Source organism: Halichoerus grypus, chromosome 3 (genome assembly GCF_964656455.1).
Source record: "Halichoerus grypus chromosome 3, mHalGry1.hap1.1, whole genome shotgun sequence".
Classification (NCBI taxonomy): domain Eukaryota; kingdom Metazoa; phylum Chordata; class Mammalia; order Carnivora; family Phocidae; genus Halichoerus; species Halichoerus grypus.
Window position 1 is genome coordinate 3185222 of NC_135714.1, and position 17802 is coordinate 3203023.

A 17802-nucleotide genomic window follows, 5' to 3' on the forward strand; every position below is an offset into this window, starting at 1 on the left:
CTGGGTAGTCTGTGGTGAGGTGACCTGGAGCAGATACAGAGAAGCTTTAGGGGACATGTAGTGCGGCTTAGGTGGGGCGCCCTGTAAACCGGGCACCTTTCCAAGTGCTCGGCCCCCTCACCTCCGGGGCGGTGGCATCCGTGTCCCTCCTACCCCAGGGAGAGGACAGGGCAGGGGCAGGGAAGCGTCTTGCCTGAGACCACAGACCAGCAGGAAGTCGGGGAGCTGGCCCGATGCCCCTGAGCTCAGGGTGGTGTCCCCGGCCCTCGGCTGGCTGGTGTGTCAGCTCTGGATCCAAGAGAGGCTGTGGCCGGGGGGTGGGCTACCCAGAGTCCCCTGCTGGCTAAGGACCATGTGCTCGTAAACTTTAATTTCCACACAGTAGAGAAACATATAATACAAGCAAACGGGGGTCCACTATACAGCGAAGCTCACAAATATACCTCAACACACGTGCGCTCCCCAGCCGCTCTAGGGGCCGATTCTGTGAGCCGGTGGCCCCGTGCAGAACGGCGCAGGGGAGGCGAAGCCGGCTCAGTCCTTGCAACCCCTCCCCCCATCAGGACACTTCCTCTGCCCGCCGGCCCATGGTCACCTCCAGGGGGACAAGCAGCCTCCCAGACACTCTGCTCCTGGCCAGTCTCTCTCCCGCCTGGGAAGGTGAACCTCATCACCAGCCACAGGGTTGGGCTGGGAAGCCAGGGGACATCCCCTAGGGGCCTGCTCTGGGCCAGGTCCCCACACTTGACGCCCCAAGCGGGTCAGACGCGGCCACCGTCCAGGTCCTCCAGGCTGGCGGAGTGACAGCCTTGGTCATTCAATGTGGTGGGCACTGTGGTGTCTGGGGCAGGGGCTGGGAGACCTTCGTCGGGGAGGACGGGCTGGGGAACTGATCTGAGCAGGTGAGTGGGAGCGGAGGGTGGGGTAGGCACAGGTTGGGCATTTAGACAGAGGTTGGACAGGTATAAAGGCAGGGGAGTAGAAGGGAGGGTGGGACCTGTGGGGAACTCCAGAGGGGTGTTCTAGATATCCCCGGCACTTGGAAGGTGGCCGTCGGGAGCATCTGTATGAGGGGGACACCGGCTGCCCCCGTGGCACAGTGATGTGGGAGTGTCAACCTTCCCGAAGGCTGAGGTGGGTCCCTGGCCAAGCCCTGCCTGTGGCTCTGCCCCTGGATGGCCAGAAGGAGGCCACCGGCCCTGCTGAGGACCGTCCGTGGTCCTTCGTCCTGACCCTGTGTGCGTCAGCGGCTCTGGACGGGACCTCTCGGCCGGCACCTGTCCCGGGCTGTAGGCTCTGGCATGCGGCGACGTGGGGAGGGGCCCCACACTCACAGGACCACCTCGGGCGCGATGCTGAACAGGAGGTCATCATTCCCCCGCCGCACCTCCAGCAGCAGAGGGGACTCCGTCAGGATGGCCTCCTGCAGTTCGCTCGAGTCCGCCAGAGGGCGCCCGTTGACCTTGACGATGATGTCGCCATCTTGGATGCCCCCTCTGCCAATGGAGAGACACCCAGTCACCGCACATCCCCGCGAGGCTGGGACCCCGCTCAGGGGACGATCCGGTTAAACAGCAGCAGTTAAGAAAAATCATTTCAACAGGTAAGAACAGCGTCCTGACCGCAAGGTTCTCACACCAGATGGAAACCGATGTCCTCCAATGGGCTAGTGCTTTGTGAGCCTGCTTCTTCTCTACATTACAAGGGCTGGGTTCAAGTTCTGGCTGCAGCCTTTTTGGCTGGGCTGCCGCAGACCAAGCACTTGGCCCCTTTGAGCCTCAGTTTCCACATCTGCAGTCCCATGTGGGAACAGGCTTGCAGATTACGAGGTCCAGGCTGCAGTGAGGGCTGACTGATGAGGCAGCGTCGGTCAGCAGCAGACACCCTTGCCACTGAGCCCACCACTCTGGCTCTTGAGGCGGCCTGCCCGGGGCCCCTCCCAGTAACTGCTGAAACCCTGAATAAGGGGCCTGAGTTTGGTGGCTATTCATTGGCTTCACGGACCTATGTTCCAACAAGTTCTACCGCAGGCCAGCTGTGGACCGAGCACCCGCGCAGCCTCTGAAGCAGCATGACAGAAAACAGGAAGAGGGGTCCTGTTCAGTGGCAGGGGCCCTGCGGGGCTGGAGGCCTACCTGCCTGGCTCCTCTCCACTCCGCACCCTGCCCTCGCCCCTCACAGACCCCCTGTGCACGACCTGCAGCTCCGGGGATTACTGTGTAGACCACTGACCGAATGAGCCCACCTACCGTACAGACACACACCTGGGGCAGAGGAGGGAAGGGCTTGCTCGGAGCCCCTCTGGGGCCTGGATCAGCCGTGCAAGCATGCGGCACCTGCACTACACGGGCTGGCTCAGCTCATGGCGCTGCAAACAGTCAACCGTTCTCCGGTACTCGGCAGTTTCAAAGAAAACGGTGCTTTGTCTCATTTGATCTTTACAAAGCCTCCTCAGGGGAGAAAGAGTAGGCCGAATTGTGCCCATTTTGCAGATGAGGAAACAGGCCCAGGAAGACCCTAGTGTGCCCACCGAGCTGGTGGGAGTTGGGCTGGATTGGGGATTGAGCTCTGGGGGGGGGGTCTCCGCTACTCTGTCACTCTAGACCCAAAGGAGAGGACACGCTGGGCTGAGGAAGAGCACTGCCAATGCTCTAAGGGGTACCTCATCTCTCCAGCCTGCCCCTGGCTTAGGCAATAGGCCAGAATCCCACCTGCCACTTCCGTGCCATGTCATGTGCCGGGGGAGGGGGGGGATGGTGGCTCAAAGTCATGCAAGGTCACTGAAGCAGGCCTCATGCCCACCCAACCCCACCCGCCAGGATGTCTGATTGCCTCCTGTCCAGTGTCCCTGCTTCCCGTAGTGCAGCCTACCTCTGAGAAGGTGAGTTTGGGACAACCTCTTGCACATAAATCCCACTGCTGACCGACGGGAAGTCTGGGTTGCTGGCCTTTAGTTCTTCTACCAAACTGAAAAGGAAGTTCCACAATGAACACACTTCTTCTGAGCCTCCGTGGCACAAAGCTGCCCTCCCTCCCCCCACCACCCATGCCAGAAGAGGCATCTCCTTTGGACCCTGACACTGCTCTGTCCTACCACTGACCACTCTGGGTTGTCACTGGTTCTTCTCAGTGTCCCCCACTTGACATGGGATCCTCAAGAGAAAGTTTACTGAAGCTGGATGGTTAGAAGTGTGGATAGGGGAGGGTGATGGATAGATGGGAGGGTGGGTGGGAGGAGGGATGAGAGTAAGGAAGGAAAGGTAGAAGGATGGATGAACAAATGGATGGATGGATGGATGGATGGAAGGAAGGATGGATAAATGGATAGATGAAAGATGAGCAATGAGTGAGTCATGGACTGGATAGACAGAGGCTGGACAGATGGTGTGATGGATGGATGGATGGTGTGATGGATGGTGTGATGGATGGTGTGATAGACTGATGGAAGGGTGGTGTGATAGATGGATGGACAAATGGTGTGATGGATGAATGGATGAAAGTCAGAAAGAAAGAACATATTTAATAGATAAAAGTTGGTATATTGGTCTTGATTACAAATGACTGTCAGATTTAATCCCTAGATTAGCAGTTGATGAAATGGGAAGAATGATCATTTTAGGGACTGTATAGTTTTGAGGGTATAATCAGTTGAGCATGCCTTAGTTTTCCCGAGAGCACCCAATGCTCCTCCTTCTCCAAATCCTTGGACTTGACTTTGCATATTTTTTGCTCTGATTCCCTTCCTTTCCCCTCTTTCTCCTTTTCCTTACACACACCACCCTTTATTTCACCATCAGTGTTTCCAGCCACCCACTCTGCTACAGACATGATACCAATGAGCAGGACAGAGTCCTCACTCCCAAGGAGCTCAGGTTCAAAGTTGAGGGGTGCAGGGCACAAACAGGCAATTCCAACCCATGGGGCCAGTGCAATGCTTGGAAAGGAAGCACAGCTATGCAGGGGGAAAAGGTGGAACTCCCCCCACTTGAGTGGCATGGTGAGTAGAACGGTGTCTCCCCAAAATTCATGCCCACCCAGAACCTCAGGATGTGACCTTTTGTACAAATAGGGTCTTTAAAGATCTAACTGGTTAAGAACCTCTAGGTAGTGTCATCCTGACTTAGGGTGGGACCTAAATCCAAGGACTGGTGTTTTTATAAGAGAAAGAAGAGGGAGATTTGGACACAGACAGAGGAGGCCACAATCTGCAGATGGAGGCAGAGATTGGGGTGATGTGGCTACAAGCCAAGAAATACCTGGAGCCCCCAGAAGCAGGGAGAGCAAAGAAGAACTCCCCACAGAGCCTCCAGTGGGAGCACAGACCTGCTGACGCTCTGATTTTGGACTATTAGCATCCAGAACAGCAAGATAATGAATTCCTATTGTCTTAAGCCACCCAGTTTGTGGTAATTTGTATGGCAGCCATAGAAGCTTTCTTCCTGGAGGAGGGGGCACCTGAATGGAGTCCTGAGGGAGCTGAAGGAACCAATCAGACAAAGAGGGGAAAGGCATTGCAGGCAGAGGGCTGGCCTAAGCAGAGGCTTGGGAGTCTGAGTGTCTGGCCCTCAGGAACACCTGCAGGTGGCCAGACACAGCTGGGCAGGGTCTTGGAGGAGAGCTGAGGAGAGGGATGAGGATGGAGGGGTAGCAGGGTTGCATCCTCAGACACTCACCTCGGTGTGATGGTCCGCATCCGTATGCCAATGAATCGCTTCTTCCAGTCTGGGAACAAAATAGGACAGGACTCCGTTAGAGCCACTATGAAAGCCTCTGCCCTCCTTGAAGAGCCATGTGGGGCCGAAATTCCCCCCAGGAGCAAAAAGCAGCAGGATCCATCCCACGTGGTCACAGGCTAGAGCTGCCTCTATCCTCCAGGCTGCTGTTGAGGGGCTGGGAGATGTCCTGCCTAGTCTGGTAACTTCAGGCTCACCCTTGCTCTCAGGCCCCATGCAACCACATCAGCTCCCACAGCTGCTTGGCTGCTGAGCCCCACACCCAAACCCCAACAGCCAGTGGGGCTCTCCTCTCCAGCCTCCATCTCACAGGCTCCCCAAACTTGCTTGCTCAGATCTGAACTTGTTACCTTCTCCTGCCTTCCCCATAAATTATAACATTAGCCTATAATGCCCAGTGAGCACTAGCCATGTGCCAGGCCCTCCAGTTGGAGACTTAAACACACAACTTGCCAAGGCTGCGCCAGCCTGTGACTTAGAAAGTGTTTTAACCCCAGAAATAGCATTTACCTATTTGGAACCATAAAACAAGTCTCAGTACAATTAAAGTGTCATAAAAACATGCTCTCTGACCACAATGGAATTAAAGTAGAAATCGGTAATAGAAGGGTATCTAGAAGATTTCCAACAACTTAGAAACTAAATAACACACTTCTGAATTCCTCATCTTCAAAGAAGAAATCAAAAAGGAAATTAGAAAGTATTTAAAACCAATAAAAATGGGAAAATGACATATCAACAGCTGTGAGGCACAGGTGAAGCGGTACATGGGGGAAATTAATAGTACCAGAGTGCCAATATCAGAGAAGAAGAAAGGTCTCACATCACTGATCTTAGCTTTCACCCTGAGAACTAGAAAGAGAAGACCAAATGAAACCCAATGTAAGAGGAAGAAAGGGAATAATAAAGACTAGAAATCAGTGAGATAGAAAACAGAAATTCAATACAGAAAATAAATGAAGAGCAAAAGCTTATTCTTGGAGATCAATAAAATCCATAAGCTTTCAGCCAGACTTATCAGCCAGAAGAAGAAAAAAGAAAAAGACAAGACAATTATCCGTATCAGGATCAGGCATGGGAGAAGGGACATCACCACAGACCCTACAGTATTGAAAGGGTAGTAAGATGTAATTATGAACAACTGGATGCCAACACATTTGACAAGTCAGATACAATGCATACGTTTCTTGAAGTTTCCAAACTGCCAGATCTCACTCAAGAAGAAGCACACAATCACAGTAGCCCTGCCTTTATTTTGTAGTTAAAAATCTCCCTACAAGGAAAACATCAGGGCCAGATGGTCCCACAGGACAATTCTACCTAATATTTAGGAAAAAAATAGTATCAACTCTGCATAAACTCGTCTAGAAAACTGAAAATGAGTGAACACCTCTGGGATGTTGTGATTTATAAGAAATATGTGTTTTGGTTTTTGCTTACGGTTCCCAGCACATGGCCCCTAAAACTTCTGTAATTCCCTGTGACAAGCACTCTGGGAACATCTTTTTGCTGCCAGCCCCTGAAATGGCCTCATGGTGATACATGTGTGAAGGATGTCTTCTGTTACTCTTACAAGAAGCCCCTTTCAACCACTCCCAAGTGTATGTTACTGAGGTGGTTTTGAGAAGCCCCTAAGGATGGGTCTGGTTGCCAGGAAACCTACAACATGATTAGGGGGTTGAACTTTCAGCCCCAACCTCCACACCCCTTCTGGGGAGAAGTGAGGGGCTGGACGTGCAAATAATCACCAATGGCAGTGATTTGAACTAATTGTGCCTACATGATGAAGACTCTATACAACCCCAAGAGCGGGGATCAGAGAGCTTCCAGGTCGGTGGATGTGGAGGTGCTCTGTGTCCTTTCCCAGACCTATCCTGTGCTTCTCTCCGATTGTTGTTCTTGAATTATACCTCTTTACACACAAACTGGTCATCTAGCCAGTAAACTGCTTTCCTGAGCTCTGTGAGCTGCTCCAGCAAATGATCAAACCCAAGGAGGGGGCCGTGGGAACCCCCAATCTCTAGCCGGTGGGTCAGAAGCACAGGTGACAGGCTGGACTTGTGATTGGCATCTGAAGTGGGGGGCGGTCTTGTGCGACCTTAACCGTGGGTTCTGACACCACCTCCATGTAGACAGTGTTAGACTTGGGTGAAACGGTAGGACAGCCAGCTGGTGTGGGGAAGCCCCTTGCATTTGGTCACTAGGGTGTCAGAAGTGAAGCAGTGTCATAGCAGAGAACTGAGGACAGACAAGAGGCACAGGAGGAGTGTTCTTCCTAAAAATTTCCCAACCATCATCCTGATGCCAAAACCAGGAGAGAAAACTAGACCAATACCCCTCACGAAGACGGCTGCAAAAAACCCTCAGACATTTTCCGCAAATCAAATCCAACAACATATCCCAAGGATAATGCATCACGACTGAGGGAGCTTTATCCCAGGAATGCAAGGATGGTTTACCATTCAAAAATCAGCCAACACAATTTACCACATGAACAGACTACAAAGGAAAGTCGCCATCTCAAAAGGTGCAGAAAGGTGTCTGACAAAATCTTCTAACATCTGTTCCTAAAAAAACCTATGAACTCAAGGGAACTTTTTCCACCTGATGAAGGATGCCTGCAAGAGACGTCGAGCGAGCATCCTCCTTGCTGGTGAGAGACAGAGACTTCTCCCCAAGGGCAGGAATGACGCCACCCCATCCACTCTCACCACTTATTCAATATCTTACGGAGGCTCCAGCCAGGCAAGAACAAAAGAAAAGGCATCCACACTGGAAAGAAGCCAAACTGACTCTGTGCACAGACTGCAGAATCATCTGTGTGGAAAGCTGATGGAACCCACAGAGAGTCCTACCAGCATAAGCTGTGAAGGTCACGGGATCTCTCATGATTAATCAACATACGAAAATCAACGTTACTTGTATATTCCGGTAACGAACAATCGGAAATTGAACTTTAACACTGAAACAATTGAAACAACTGAAATTGAAATCAGGAATTGACAAGCTGATTCTAAAATCCATGTGGAAATGCAAAGGATCCCCCAAAACCAGAATGACGCTGGAGGCGGGACAAAGCCGGAGGGCTGACATTGCCTGACTTGAAGACATAGCAGAGCTGCGGTAATCAGGACAGACAGACAAGTGGGACAGAACGGGCTCATTTTGTTTTTGACAAGGGAGTAAAAGCCATTCAGTGGAGAAAAACACACGATGTTGGGACAACTGACTCTCCAAAGTGGGAAAAAAAAAAAAGAAGAACTTTGATTCATACTTTGCACTCTTTTAAAAAATTAATTCAAATTGCATCATCGTCCTAACCCAAAGACTTCAGAAAGTAAACCGCTAGAAGAAAATGTAGGAGAAGATATCCCTGACGTTTGGTTAGCAAAGATTTCTTAGATACAATTCCACACGCAACGATCCATTAAAAAAAAATTGGCAAATGAGACTTCATAAAAATTGATAAAACGCGCGCTCTTTGAAGGCGCCATCAGGGGAATGAAAAGTTAAGCTGCGGGAGGAGACATTTGCAGCTTGTCTCTCTGACAAGGGCTCCCATCCAGAATGCACCCAGACCCCTCTCAAAACCTAGTAAGAACACAAAAAACCCAACTTTTTAAAGTGGGCAAAATATCTCAACTAACATTTTCGCCGGGTGGGGGCGGGGGGCTGGCCCGTGGCTCTGCTGGGCCTGTGGCTTTGGTGTTTACCCCCAGCCAGTGCAGCCCCGGGACGCTTTGGAGCAGAGTGTGATCTGCCCTACGTGGTCTGCTCTACGTTTTGAAAGGACCCCTCGGCTGGGAAGCGTCTGTGGGGCAAGGGCAGCTGCTCATCCCAGTGCAGTGCTCCACGACAGGGCCAGGCTGGTGATGGAAATCTGGGAGTCACTCCCTAGATGGCATTTCCATCCATAGGTGGGTGAGGTCCTCAGAGCTAGGAGAAAGGCCCGGCAGAGGCCTAGGCCCTCCATCCTGCTCCTGACATGGGTGCTGGCCCCTCCTCAGCATCGCTCAGAACCCCAAGGTCATGCTTCAAAACAGGAAGGAGCCTGAACTTCCCGTGCTTGTGCGTGAGCAGCGCCCTGGCTGGGCAGAGGGGCAGCCCTGTCCCCCCAGAGACAGAGGCCATCCGGTTAGAGACCTTGGTTGGAAGCCCACTGCCCACCCCAGAGCCAGCAGGCTCAGCCACTGTGGCTTCTCCAGAAACCCTGGCCGGTGGGGCTGGTGCGGGGTGGCCTGATTGAGTTTCGGGGTCAGCAGACAACCCTGTGTCTCCTCCTTCACGGGGAGATCACCCACATGCAGAGGGTCCCGCGCGCTGTGCTGGGAACAGGGAGGTGGGCTGAAGGTCCCGACTTCGTTTCCTGCTACACAGGCCGTGGAAACACTCTGGACCCACGTGAGGCAAGAAAGCCAGTGAAGGAAATGAAATGGTAGGGAGGGGGAGGAGGGGAGGGGAGGGGGTTGGGGGACAGAGGAGAGGGAGGGGAAGGGGGAAGAGAGCTGGCTTTGGGTACCGATCACTCCCTTCAGAGACTGGCAGCCCCCCACACCGCAAGGGCACTAAGGCCGCTGGACGGGGTACTGAAAGGGGTTCGCTGTACGCAACGGGAGTTTCACCTCAACAAAACCCCAAACCAAGCCAGAGAGAAGCTCACGCCTGGGGCTTTGCAGGCATCAGGGCTGACCCCTGATTGCCCCCTGAACCCCCATCCCAGGAGCTGCCCCTCCGCCTCGCTCACACTCTGCATCCCTCCTTCCAGCAAGCCCTGTTGGCTCCAAGTTCAACACTGACCCGGACCCAACCAGGCCTCACCCTGCAGCCGCCGTCACCCTGGCCTCGGCCCCTGCTAGTTTCCCACAGCGGACTCCCCGCCCCGCACCCCGCGGCCCCCAGCCTACGCCCGCCGCCCCGCACCCCGCGCCCCCCCTGCCCCCCTCACAGGACATACGGGGCTCCTGCGCCCCCCGCCCCCGCTAGAGTAAAAGCTCCGGGCTGCCGCGCTCGGCCTCGGCCCACAGGAGTCCAGTCCCCGCGCAGGCGCACATGCGCTGTGGGCCCCTCTGGCCGGAGCCCCACCTGCAGCCCCGAGCGCTGAGCACCGGTCCCAGCCGCGGGCTGCAGAGAGCCGAGCTCAGGTTTCGGGGACACTAAAGCCTCGGGGACCTTGGAGAAGGGACAATGGGCTGCAGAGCACAGGTGCTGCCCCGCCACACCCTTGCGTCCGGCTGCTGCCTCCCGGCCTGGGGGGAAACACTCTAGCCCACAGGTGTCCCTAGTCTGCCTGTGACCTGGAGACCAGGGAATGTGCATTCCAGTCTCTTCTTGCCGGAACCCCAGCGCCTCCCTGCAGCTCTCCCTGGGCGCACAAGCCACAGAGAGCCCCGGGGCAGGAGACGAGTGACGTTTCCACTCCCCAGGCTGGATGGGACCCCACAGTTCACAGACGGCCAGACATCCATAGCCACCCAGCCCCACTGACCCAAACACCCCCGGGGGGTACACTCTAGTCCTAAACCTGGCTGAGCCCCCAGACTCTCCTGTGGCCTGAAGCTGAGGTTCCCTTGGACCAGCATGGTGGCCCCTCTTCCCTTGAGAGCCCCCCAGAGGCCTCCGTACCCCATACCTAGACAGGAACAAGAAATGCACTGTAATGTCTCCTTGGTTTAATTTAAGGATGCCTTGTTTTAAAGAACTTTAGATTAACTGGGTTTAAGTATTTTGATAATTTTATTAAGACAAAAAAGCAGGAGTAAACACCAGTCAACTTCAGAAGGGCTTTAAATTAAAGATTCAGTCATCCAGCTAAGATTTGTTGGGCTTTCTGATGAGTCCACATGTCCTGAGGGAGGTGACAGCTCTGGGGACAGGGCCTGAGAGTTTCCCAGGGTATCTGGGTGAGGTCAGCACTGACAGGGATGGTCTCTGCACCACAAAGGAACAGACCCTGCCGGCCCCTGGTGGGTTCCGAGAGAGGAGAGAAAGTGAGGCAAGAAGCGAGAGGATGCTATCATCCGATCTTTCTAACAGTCACCTGACAGCTCAGTCTGCAAAATGCAGATCCACCGATTTCCAGGAAGGGAGCCAAAGTGAAAGGCACCCTTGGAGCAGAGGATAATTACACTAGAAAAGCTCATTTATTAGAGAAAGCACCAAGGCTATGACAGGTATGAAGGTGCAACCCTGGGTTAAGTTCTGAGCTTCCTAGCAGCCAAGGAGAAAAGATGTGGGGTTGATGCCCCCCTGTCCAATAGAAGAAGCATTGAGCTTCTTCAGGGAAGACTGGGTCTACCCTGGCTCCAGGCCATCTTCACATGAGGGACCCCGATGAACCCAATGGAGTCCTCAATAGTGGTTCTTCGCGTGACCAGTCCTCATGGCACTGGTCTTGGCTGCACTGGGCTCCGTGTGCTTGGCTGGTGGGATTGTGGAGGATCAGGCAAGCATGAGGAAGTCCCCTGCTCTCAATGAACTGCTGGTGAGGGGGCTGGGAGGAGACATGGAAGCAATTTGAAGGTGTGAGTAGTGGGGTCGAGGCAGGTCTGGGCATTGGCCAGGTGGGCATGGGAGACAAAATGGCGGGAGACATTCACTTGGGCTAAAATGAGAGGTGGGAAAGTGGAGGGCACCAGGAAACTCCTGAGATCAGGAGATGTAGGACCCTCCTTTGGAAGGCAGCTATGACCACCAACATTAAGAAGGTGATGGGCAGGCCCCCACTGGGGAGTGTAAGCTGTGCCTGGCCAAGGCCTCCCCCAGGTGGGTGCTCATGGCCATCCAGGCGTGGGTAGGGAGAGCTGGACACCCCTGTGTAGATGGGGAGATGGGGCTGAGAGGAAGATGCCTTCCAAGGATCAGGGGCTTAGGCTCTGCTCCCCTGGAGTAGAGAATACCCTCCTGGACAGGCTACATGACCAAGGCTAAAAGAGGGAGTCCTTAGGGATGAGCAGATGGGAGGGAGGGAGGGTAGATGGGTGGATGGCTGGGTAGGAGTGGATAAAAGAGCAGATAGGTAGATAGGTGAGTGTGTGTGTGAGTGGATGGAAGGAAGGGTGGGTGGGTGGGTGGATGGGTGGATAGGTGGATGGATGGATGGATGGGTGGGTGCAAGGGAGGAAGGAAGGAGAGAGGGAGGGAGGGAGGGAGGGAGGGAGGAAGAAAGGAAAGACCGGTTCTGTCTACAGCAGCCCAGAGAAGTGGAGCCTGGTGGCCCAGGTCACTGGAGGTGGGAGATGGGAGGTGGGAGGTGGGTGAGGGACACCCCCCGCCAGAAGGGGAGCATCAGGAGGGGCGGGGGTTCACGTGACCATGAGGTAAGGGGAGGAAGACAGAGGCCACAGCTGAGGGGTGCGGGGTTCTGGGGACTTCAGGATGGGCACGGGGTGAGCAGGGAAGGACGGGGTCCCCTGCCTCAGCAGCCCCCAGGGCAACGCTGTACCTTTGACGTGCTTGTCCTGGAACTCCGTGAGGAAGCGCGTGATGCGGTCCGAGGGGATGGCGAAGGAGATGCCGGCTGCCACCTTGAGTGTGTTGATGCCAATGACCTCGCCGTCCTGGGCAGGGTGGTCAGAGGGGCGGTCACCCGGGAGCCAGAGTACCAAGTACCGCGTCCTCCCCGAGGCTCCCAGGACAGTCCCAAGCTGTCCTGGAAAGGCCCTCTGGGGTTCACCTCCGGGTCAGGGACCCCCCCACCTCTCCCTCCAAACCCGCCCCTTCTCTCCCCAGCTCAGATCTGCCCCTCAGGCAGTGCCCACCGAGGAGGACACACCCACCCCGGCAGCATCCAGAGCGGCTGGAGCCCAGAGAGGGCGTGACGAGGCCTCTGGGACCGGAACCTGTCTCCCCAGTGCTTCTAGAAGTGGGGCTGGGGGCATGTGGCCAGGGCAGCTCCCCAGCACCCACCCACCCTGTCTGTCCCCCGGGAGCTGGCCTCCCACCCCACCCCTGCCCTGCACCCCCTCAAGGCTACGGCCTGGGTCACCAGACACCTCGTTCTTGACACCCTCCCAGGAAGGCGCTCCTCCTCCCAGCCTGGCACACACCCCTGCTTTTCCCGCCTCCAGCATAAAGCCCGCGCGCATGAGCTTTTGTGAACGCCCGTGCTGGGGCTCGGGTCCCGGTGCACGCCTGCGGGGCTGCTTGGGCGCAGGGTGAAGCTCCCTCTGAGCCCTCCCGCTCGTGCTGTGCCTTCTCCCCGGACTAGCTTTCTCCTGCATGTTCCCTCAACCCCAAACCCACAGTCTCCACGGCCCCGATGAGATACTCCCGCCTCCAGGAAGCCCTCCCTGCCTGCGAGTCCTCCAGAGTCCCCTCACTGTTCCTCATGTCACACGGGCGTGCTCATGTCTGACACGCTGCCGCATGGACGGGCGCTCCCGGGCTGGGGACAGCATCCGATACTTTGGGGCCCAGGAGCTGAACTGATTTCTGACTCCTGGTTTATTCTAGAAATCTCACCTGGGATGAGAATGAGCCTGAATCTGGGGCCCAGGACAGACGTGGGGTGGGGGGGACCCAAGAGGACTGGGAAAGGACAAGGATGCCCCCTCACCTCACATGTAAACACAAGGATGGGGGGCCCAGAGCAGTGAGCAGCCCTGACCTGTGTCTCCCCTGCCCCAGGTCCTTGCTGGGCACATGGTCCTGCCTGGCCACTGTTCCGGGTCATCCTCATTCCTCAGACAGCCCAGCATCTCTGGGGTGTACGGGGGTGGGGGGCCCAGGGCGGCATGTGCTTGGGGTCACGTGCTCCTCCCGGACCTCCGGCCTCGCGGTCGGGTGTGAAGATTCGAGGCCCGTCTTTGGGGTTCCCTCCCCGCCTTGAGGCTGTACTGCCGTGTGAAAACTAGAGACCTCTGCCTTGGGGTCACTTACCAGGTTCACCAGTGGTCCCCCGGAGTTTCCGTACTGCAAGGGGAGGAAACGCGACGTGAGCTCAGCCCTGAGCCCGCCCGAGGGCCCCCGAAGCTCTGTCTTCCGACCCTTGCTCCAACCAGCCCAGAGATGGGTCATTGAATTTCACCCTCAACGGCATTGAAAGGCTTCACTGCACCCCCATTTCACAGGTAAGGGAGCCTGGACCCCAGAGGCCACGCGGACGGCTGTCGGATGACCCGTGCGCCCCACACAGACTCACAGGATGCCTCCAGGCTCGCTCAACGGCTCGGTTACATCCCACCGGCCGCGAGGGGTTTCTACGAAGGCTCACATTTCCAGAAGAGCCCGAACCACGGCAAACCCAGAAAGGTGGGCGCTCTGTGAGCGTGAAAGGTGCCCTCAGCTACAGAACAATACTAACCGCGACAAAAGGAATGCTGGTGGTGGTGGGGGGTGACTTGGGCAGAGACTCTCTGCGTCTCTGAAGGGCTGTCCCGGCTCAGGGCAGCAGCTTCTAACCCCCAGGGCGGACCCGGCACCCAGGTGCAGAAGTCACAGGGAGTCCAAGCTCCGTTGAGCGTAAAGAAGGAACTTTCTAGCGAGCGGATGTGCTCAGTGATGGGGCGAGCTCTGGGGACAGGGACTCACGTTGATGATGGCATCCGTCTGGATGTAGTCCATGTCCGAGTCCCGGAGGCCCAGCTCCTTGCCGTCCCGCTGGGCCGTGCTGACGATGCCCGTGGTCACAGTGTTCTGCAGGGCAAAGGGGCTGCCAATGGCCACCACGAACTCGCCGGGCCGCAGGTCTGCCGAGCGGCCCAGTAGCAGGGCCGGCAGCTTTTTCTGGAGGGGGGACACAGGGAGGGAGGCTCAGCCGTCTGCCTTTGGTGGGACCAGAGCCAGATCAAGGCCAGGCCCCCAGCGGGGTGGTCCCAGGAAGGCAGGAGCAGCTGGATAGAGCTGTCAGGGGCGAAGGCCAAGGCAAGTCACCAACTCAGACAGAGGCCAAGCTGGCCTCCAGCTGACCCGTAGTAGGAGAGACTCAGGCTGGAGTTCTTGCAAGAGAGGCTCAGCTGCTCTCTGACCAACCACGGGTTTCCCCAGGCGGCTGCAGGGGTCACACACAGGGAGGATGCACAGAAGGTCCAGCCAGCCATGGCCTCTGAGGTCCTGGAGCCCAGAGGTTCGATGGTCACAGGTCCCTCTGAAATCTGATAGGAGCTATGAATACCATCCAAAATGCATCACACGCAAACTGATGATGCATACGACCGGGAGTCTTGTGGGAAGCCTGGAGTCCAGGTGAGGACCCAGAACCCTACTGTTGGAATCCTTGATCCAGCTCAACCTGATCTCCCAGTATAGACACACAGGGAAACTGAGGCCCAGAGCAATAAAGTGACTTAGCCAAGCTCTGCCATCACTCTCTGCACACTGAGACACCTGCTCGCTCCATTTCCACGTGGAGCCAGCGGAGCCTGTCTGTCTGTCCACTCTGCAGCTAGACTGGGAGCTCTGGGAGCTGGCCGTGTTGGGTTTGCCTCCATGGTCTGGACGCTGCAGAGAGTCCCGAGCCCTGGTTAAGGTGCTGAGTGGACGCACCGGTGTCCCTGACATCGACGGGAGCCGAGGCGCTCTTGCCAGCACCCCCGTCAATCTGGGGATTTGGTGTCGTACCACTTCCGTCCGACGCCACCACCGGGGCGGCCAGGTGCGGGGCACCACCCCTGCATGCTCCTGGGGTCTGGAATGACTTGCAGACACAAAGCTTTATAAGAAGGTGCTGGTGACCATCGTGCCCCCATCACAGGGGCCTCACGCTGGCTCTGGACAAGGACCGCACACCTCCGACCCTCCGACTGCCCGATTCCATCTGGTGGGAGGGCGGGGGTCCTGGCACAGAGAGTCCCAGGCAGAGGGTAAGGACCCACAGGGATGACACTTCCGTCACTGGCTGGCCACAGAGGGAGGGATGACAATGCCCAGGCCTCGGGGATGCTCTTCCTCACTGCGCCTGAGTGGCCTGGGGCAGCAGCTCGCCCCAAAGCTGGGGGAGCTCCCATGCGCAGGACTCAGGAGCTGAGAGGCAGTTCCTGCTGTCGAGGAGAAGCAGTGGGTGCTGATCGTGCCTGCAGGCACCAGGGTACACGGCCTTACTGATTCCACCAGCACCCGCGGCCACCGAGGGCCACCGGGGTGTGCCCCGCCCTAGGATTCGGCCGCAGCCCCAGGAATGGGAGAGACCCAGCGGCAGCCAGACCCAGGGTCCAGGCTGGCTCTGCATCGTCCTGTGGGGGTCCTTGGCGGGGGGCTGCACACTGTGGCCCTCGGGCTGTTTTTGTAAATAAAGTTTTATTGGAACCCAGCCACGTGTTTGTGTCACCTGCGGCTGCTGCAGAGTTGGGAGGTGTCCACAGAGAGCACAGGCCCCACAAAGCCCAGGAGTATTTACTACCTGGAGTCTCACCACAAACGCTGCCAATCTCTGTCCTTGAGCACACCCCCTGCCCCCCCACAGCCTGAGTGTCCTCATCTTTGGAATGGACGCGGCGTCCCCAGGCTCCGTAACTGCCATCAAAGGGTCAAATGTGGGGAAGGGCCCACGTTAGGGTAAATCTCTTCTCCCTTGATGGGGCAGGAAGGAACCTCCTCACAAAAGACTCATTATCACCCAAACTGTACACTTTTGTTCAGAAAGAGCAGAAACCAGATTCAAGGTCAGCCAAGCCAGACTCACGGGCACAGGTGGCCCCACGGGTCGCCGACCTCACGGCGGGGGTGGCCCACAGCGGCCCTCACTGACAGTCCTAACCACGACCCTGGACCAGCCCTGCCCCAGGTCAGCATGATCTTGGGCAATGGCCTAACCTCTCTGAGCCTCAGTTTCCCCTCTGAAATAGCAGGACACTGACACCCCTTCTGCCAAGGGCCGTGGGGGGCCTCCTGCACACAGCTGCTGGCACTGACGGGGGGGTGGCCCCGCTGTGGGCTGTCCAGCCAGCTGGGGGGACCGCACGTGGAGGGACCAGGGCATATGTCCCCGGGCTCCCCACAGCTTCTGTCGGCTACACAGGGACAGCTACATCTGGAGTCAGCCCGGGAGGGACACTGGGACCGTCCCTGGGCCTTGGAGGGCCTCCCTGCGGGAATGGCGGGGGGACGGCAGCCTAGCTCCGCGCCTGGCAGCTCGGGGAAGCACGGCGCGGGGGTCCGCAGACCCCGGTTCTAGTCTGACTTGACCCGTGACTAGAAGCAAATTGCCGGTGCTCCCCGGGCCTCGGTTCCTCCAAGGGCCCTGCAGGAAGGTCGGGCCAGCGCCGCTCCGAGCTCTGGGGTCTGGGAAGGTGCCCCCCTGCCCGCCCACTCACTTTGGGGTGGATCTTGATGGTGGCGATGTCCGACTTCTTGTCGATGTCCTTGATGGTGGCCTCGTAGCTGTCACCGTTCTGCAGCTGCACCTTGAGCTGCTGCCGGCCGGAGACAGTGTTGGTGCTGGACACCACGTGGGCGTTGGTGATGATCAAGCCGGCCTCTGACATGATGAAGCCCGAGCCGCTGGACAGGGGCACGTTGCGGCCAAACAGAGGGTGTCTGAGGAGAGGTGGGCACAGGTGGGCCATCAGGGCGGGTGGGGGCCTGGATAGGGGGCCTGGACGGGGGGGCCTGGACGCAGGGCCTGGACATGGGGACTGGACGTGGGGGCCTGGACGTGGGGGCTGGATGTAGGGGGCCTGGACGCGGGGGCCTGATGTGGGGGCCTGGACGGGGGGGCCTGATGTGGGGGCCTGGATGCGGGGGCTGGATGCAGGGGCCTGATATGGGGGCCTGGACACAGGGGCCTGATGTGGGGGCCTGGACGCGGAGGCCGGATGTGAGGGCCTGGATGCGGGGGCCTGATGTGGGGACCTAGACACGGGGGCCTGATGTGGGGGCCTGGATGGGGGGGCCTGATGTGGGGGCCTGGACATGGGGGCTGGACGCGGGAGCCTGATGTGGGGGCCTGGACACGGGGGCCTGATGTGGGGGCCTGGACACAGGGCCTGGACGTGGGGGCCTGATGTGGGGGCCTGGACGCGGGGGCCTGATGTGGGGGCCTGGACGTGGGGCCTGGACGCGGGGGCCTGATGTGGGGGCCTGGACGTGGGGCCTGGACGCGGGGGCCTGATGTGGGGGCCTGGACGCGGGGGCC

The 17802-nt window shown here is 57.4% G+C and overlaps 1 protein-coding gene across 2 annotated transcripts in view; it reads right to left on the reverse strand.

Annotated features, from left to right (window-relative positions):
- Nucleotides 1–351: 351 nt before the first annotated feature.
- Nucleotides 352–17802, reverse strand: part of HTRA3 (HtrA serine peptidase 3) — a 31980-nt gene continuing 14529 nt past the window's right edge. The window contains exons 3-9 of one of the 2 annotated variants that reach the window (XM_078068334.1): nucleotides 16982–17204; nucleotides 14262–14456; nucleotides 13611–13643; nucleotides 12175–12289; nucleotides 4674–4722; nucleotides 2872–2967; nucleotides 352–1496 (exon numbers count right to left, since the gene is read on the reverse strand). In XM_078068334.1, coding sequence (XP_077924460.1) covers nucleotides 1331–1496; nucleotides 2872–2967; nucleotides 4674–4722; nucleotides 12175–12289; nucleotides 13611–13643; nucleotides 14262–14456; nucleotides 16982–17204 — 877 coding nt within the window. In that variant the 3' untranslated portion in view covers nucleotides 352–1330. Of the gene's footprint in view, nucleotides 1497–2871; nucleotides 2968–4673; nucleotides 4723–10447; nucleotides 11224–12174; nucleotides 12290–13610; nucleotides 13644–14261; nucleotides 14457–16981; nucleotides 17205–17802 lie in introns of those variants that run through there. The other variant, XM_078068335.1, reaches the window with a different exon arrangement.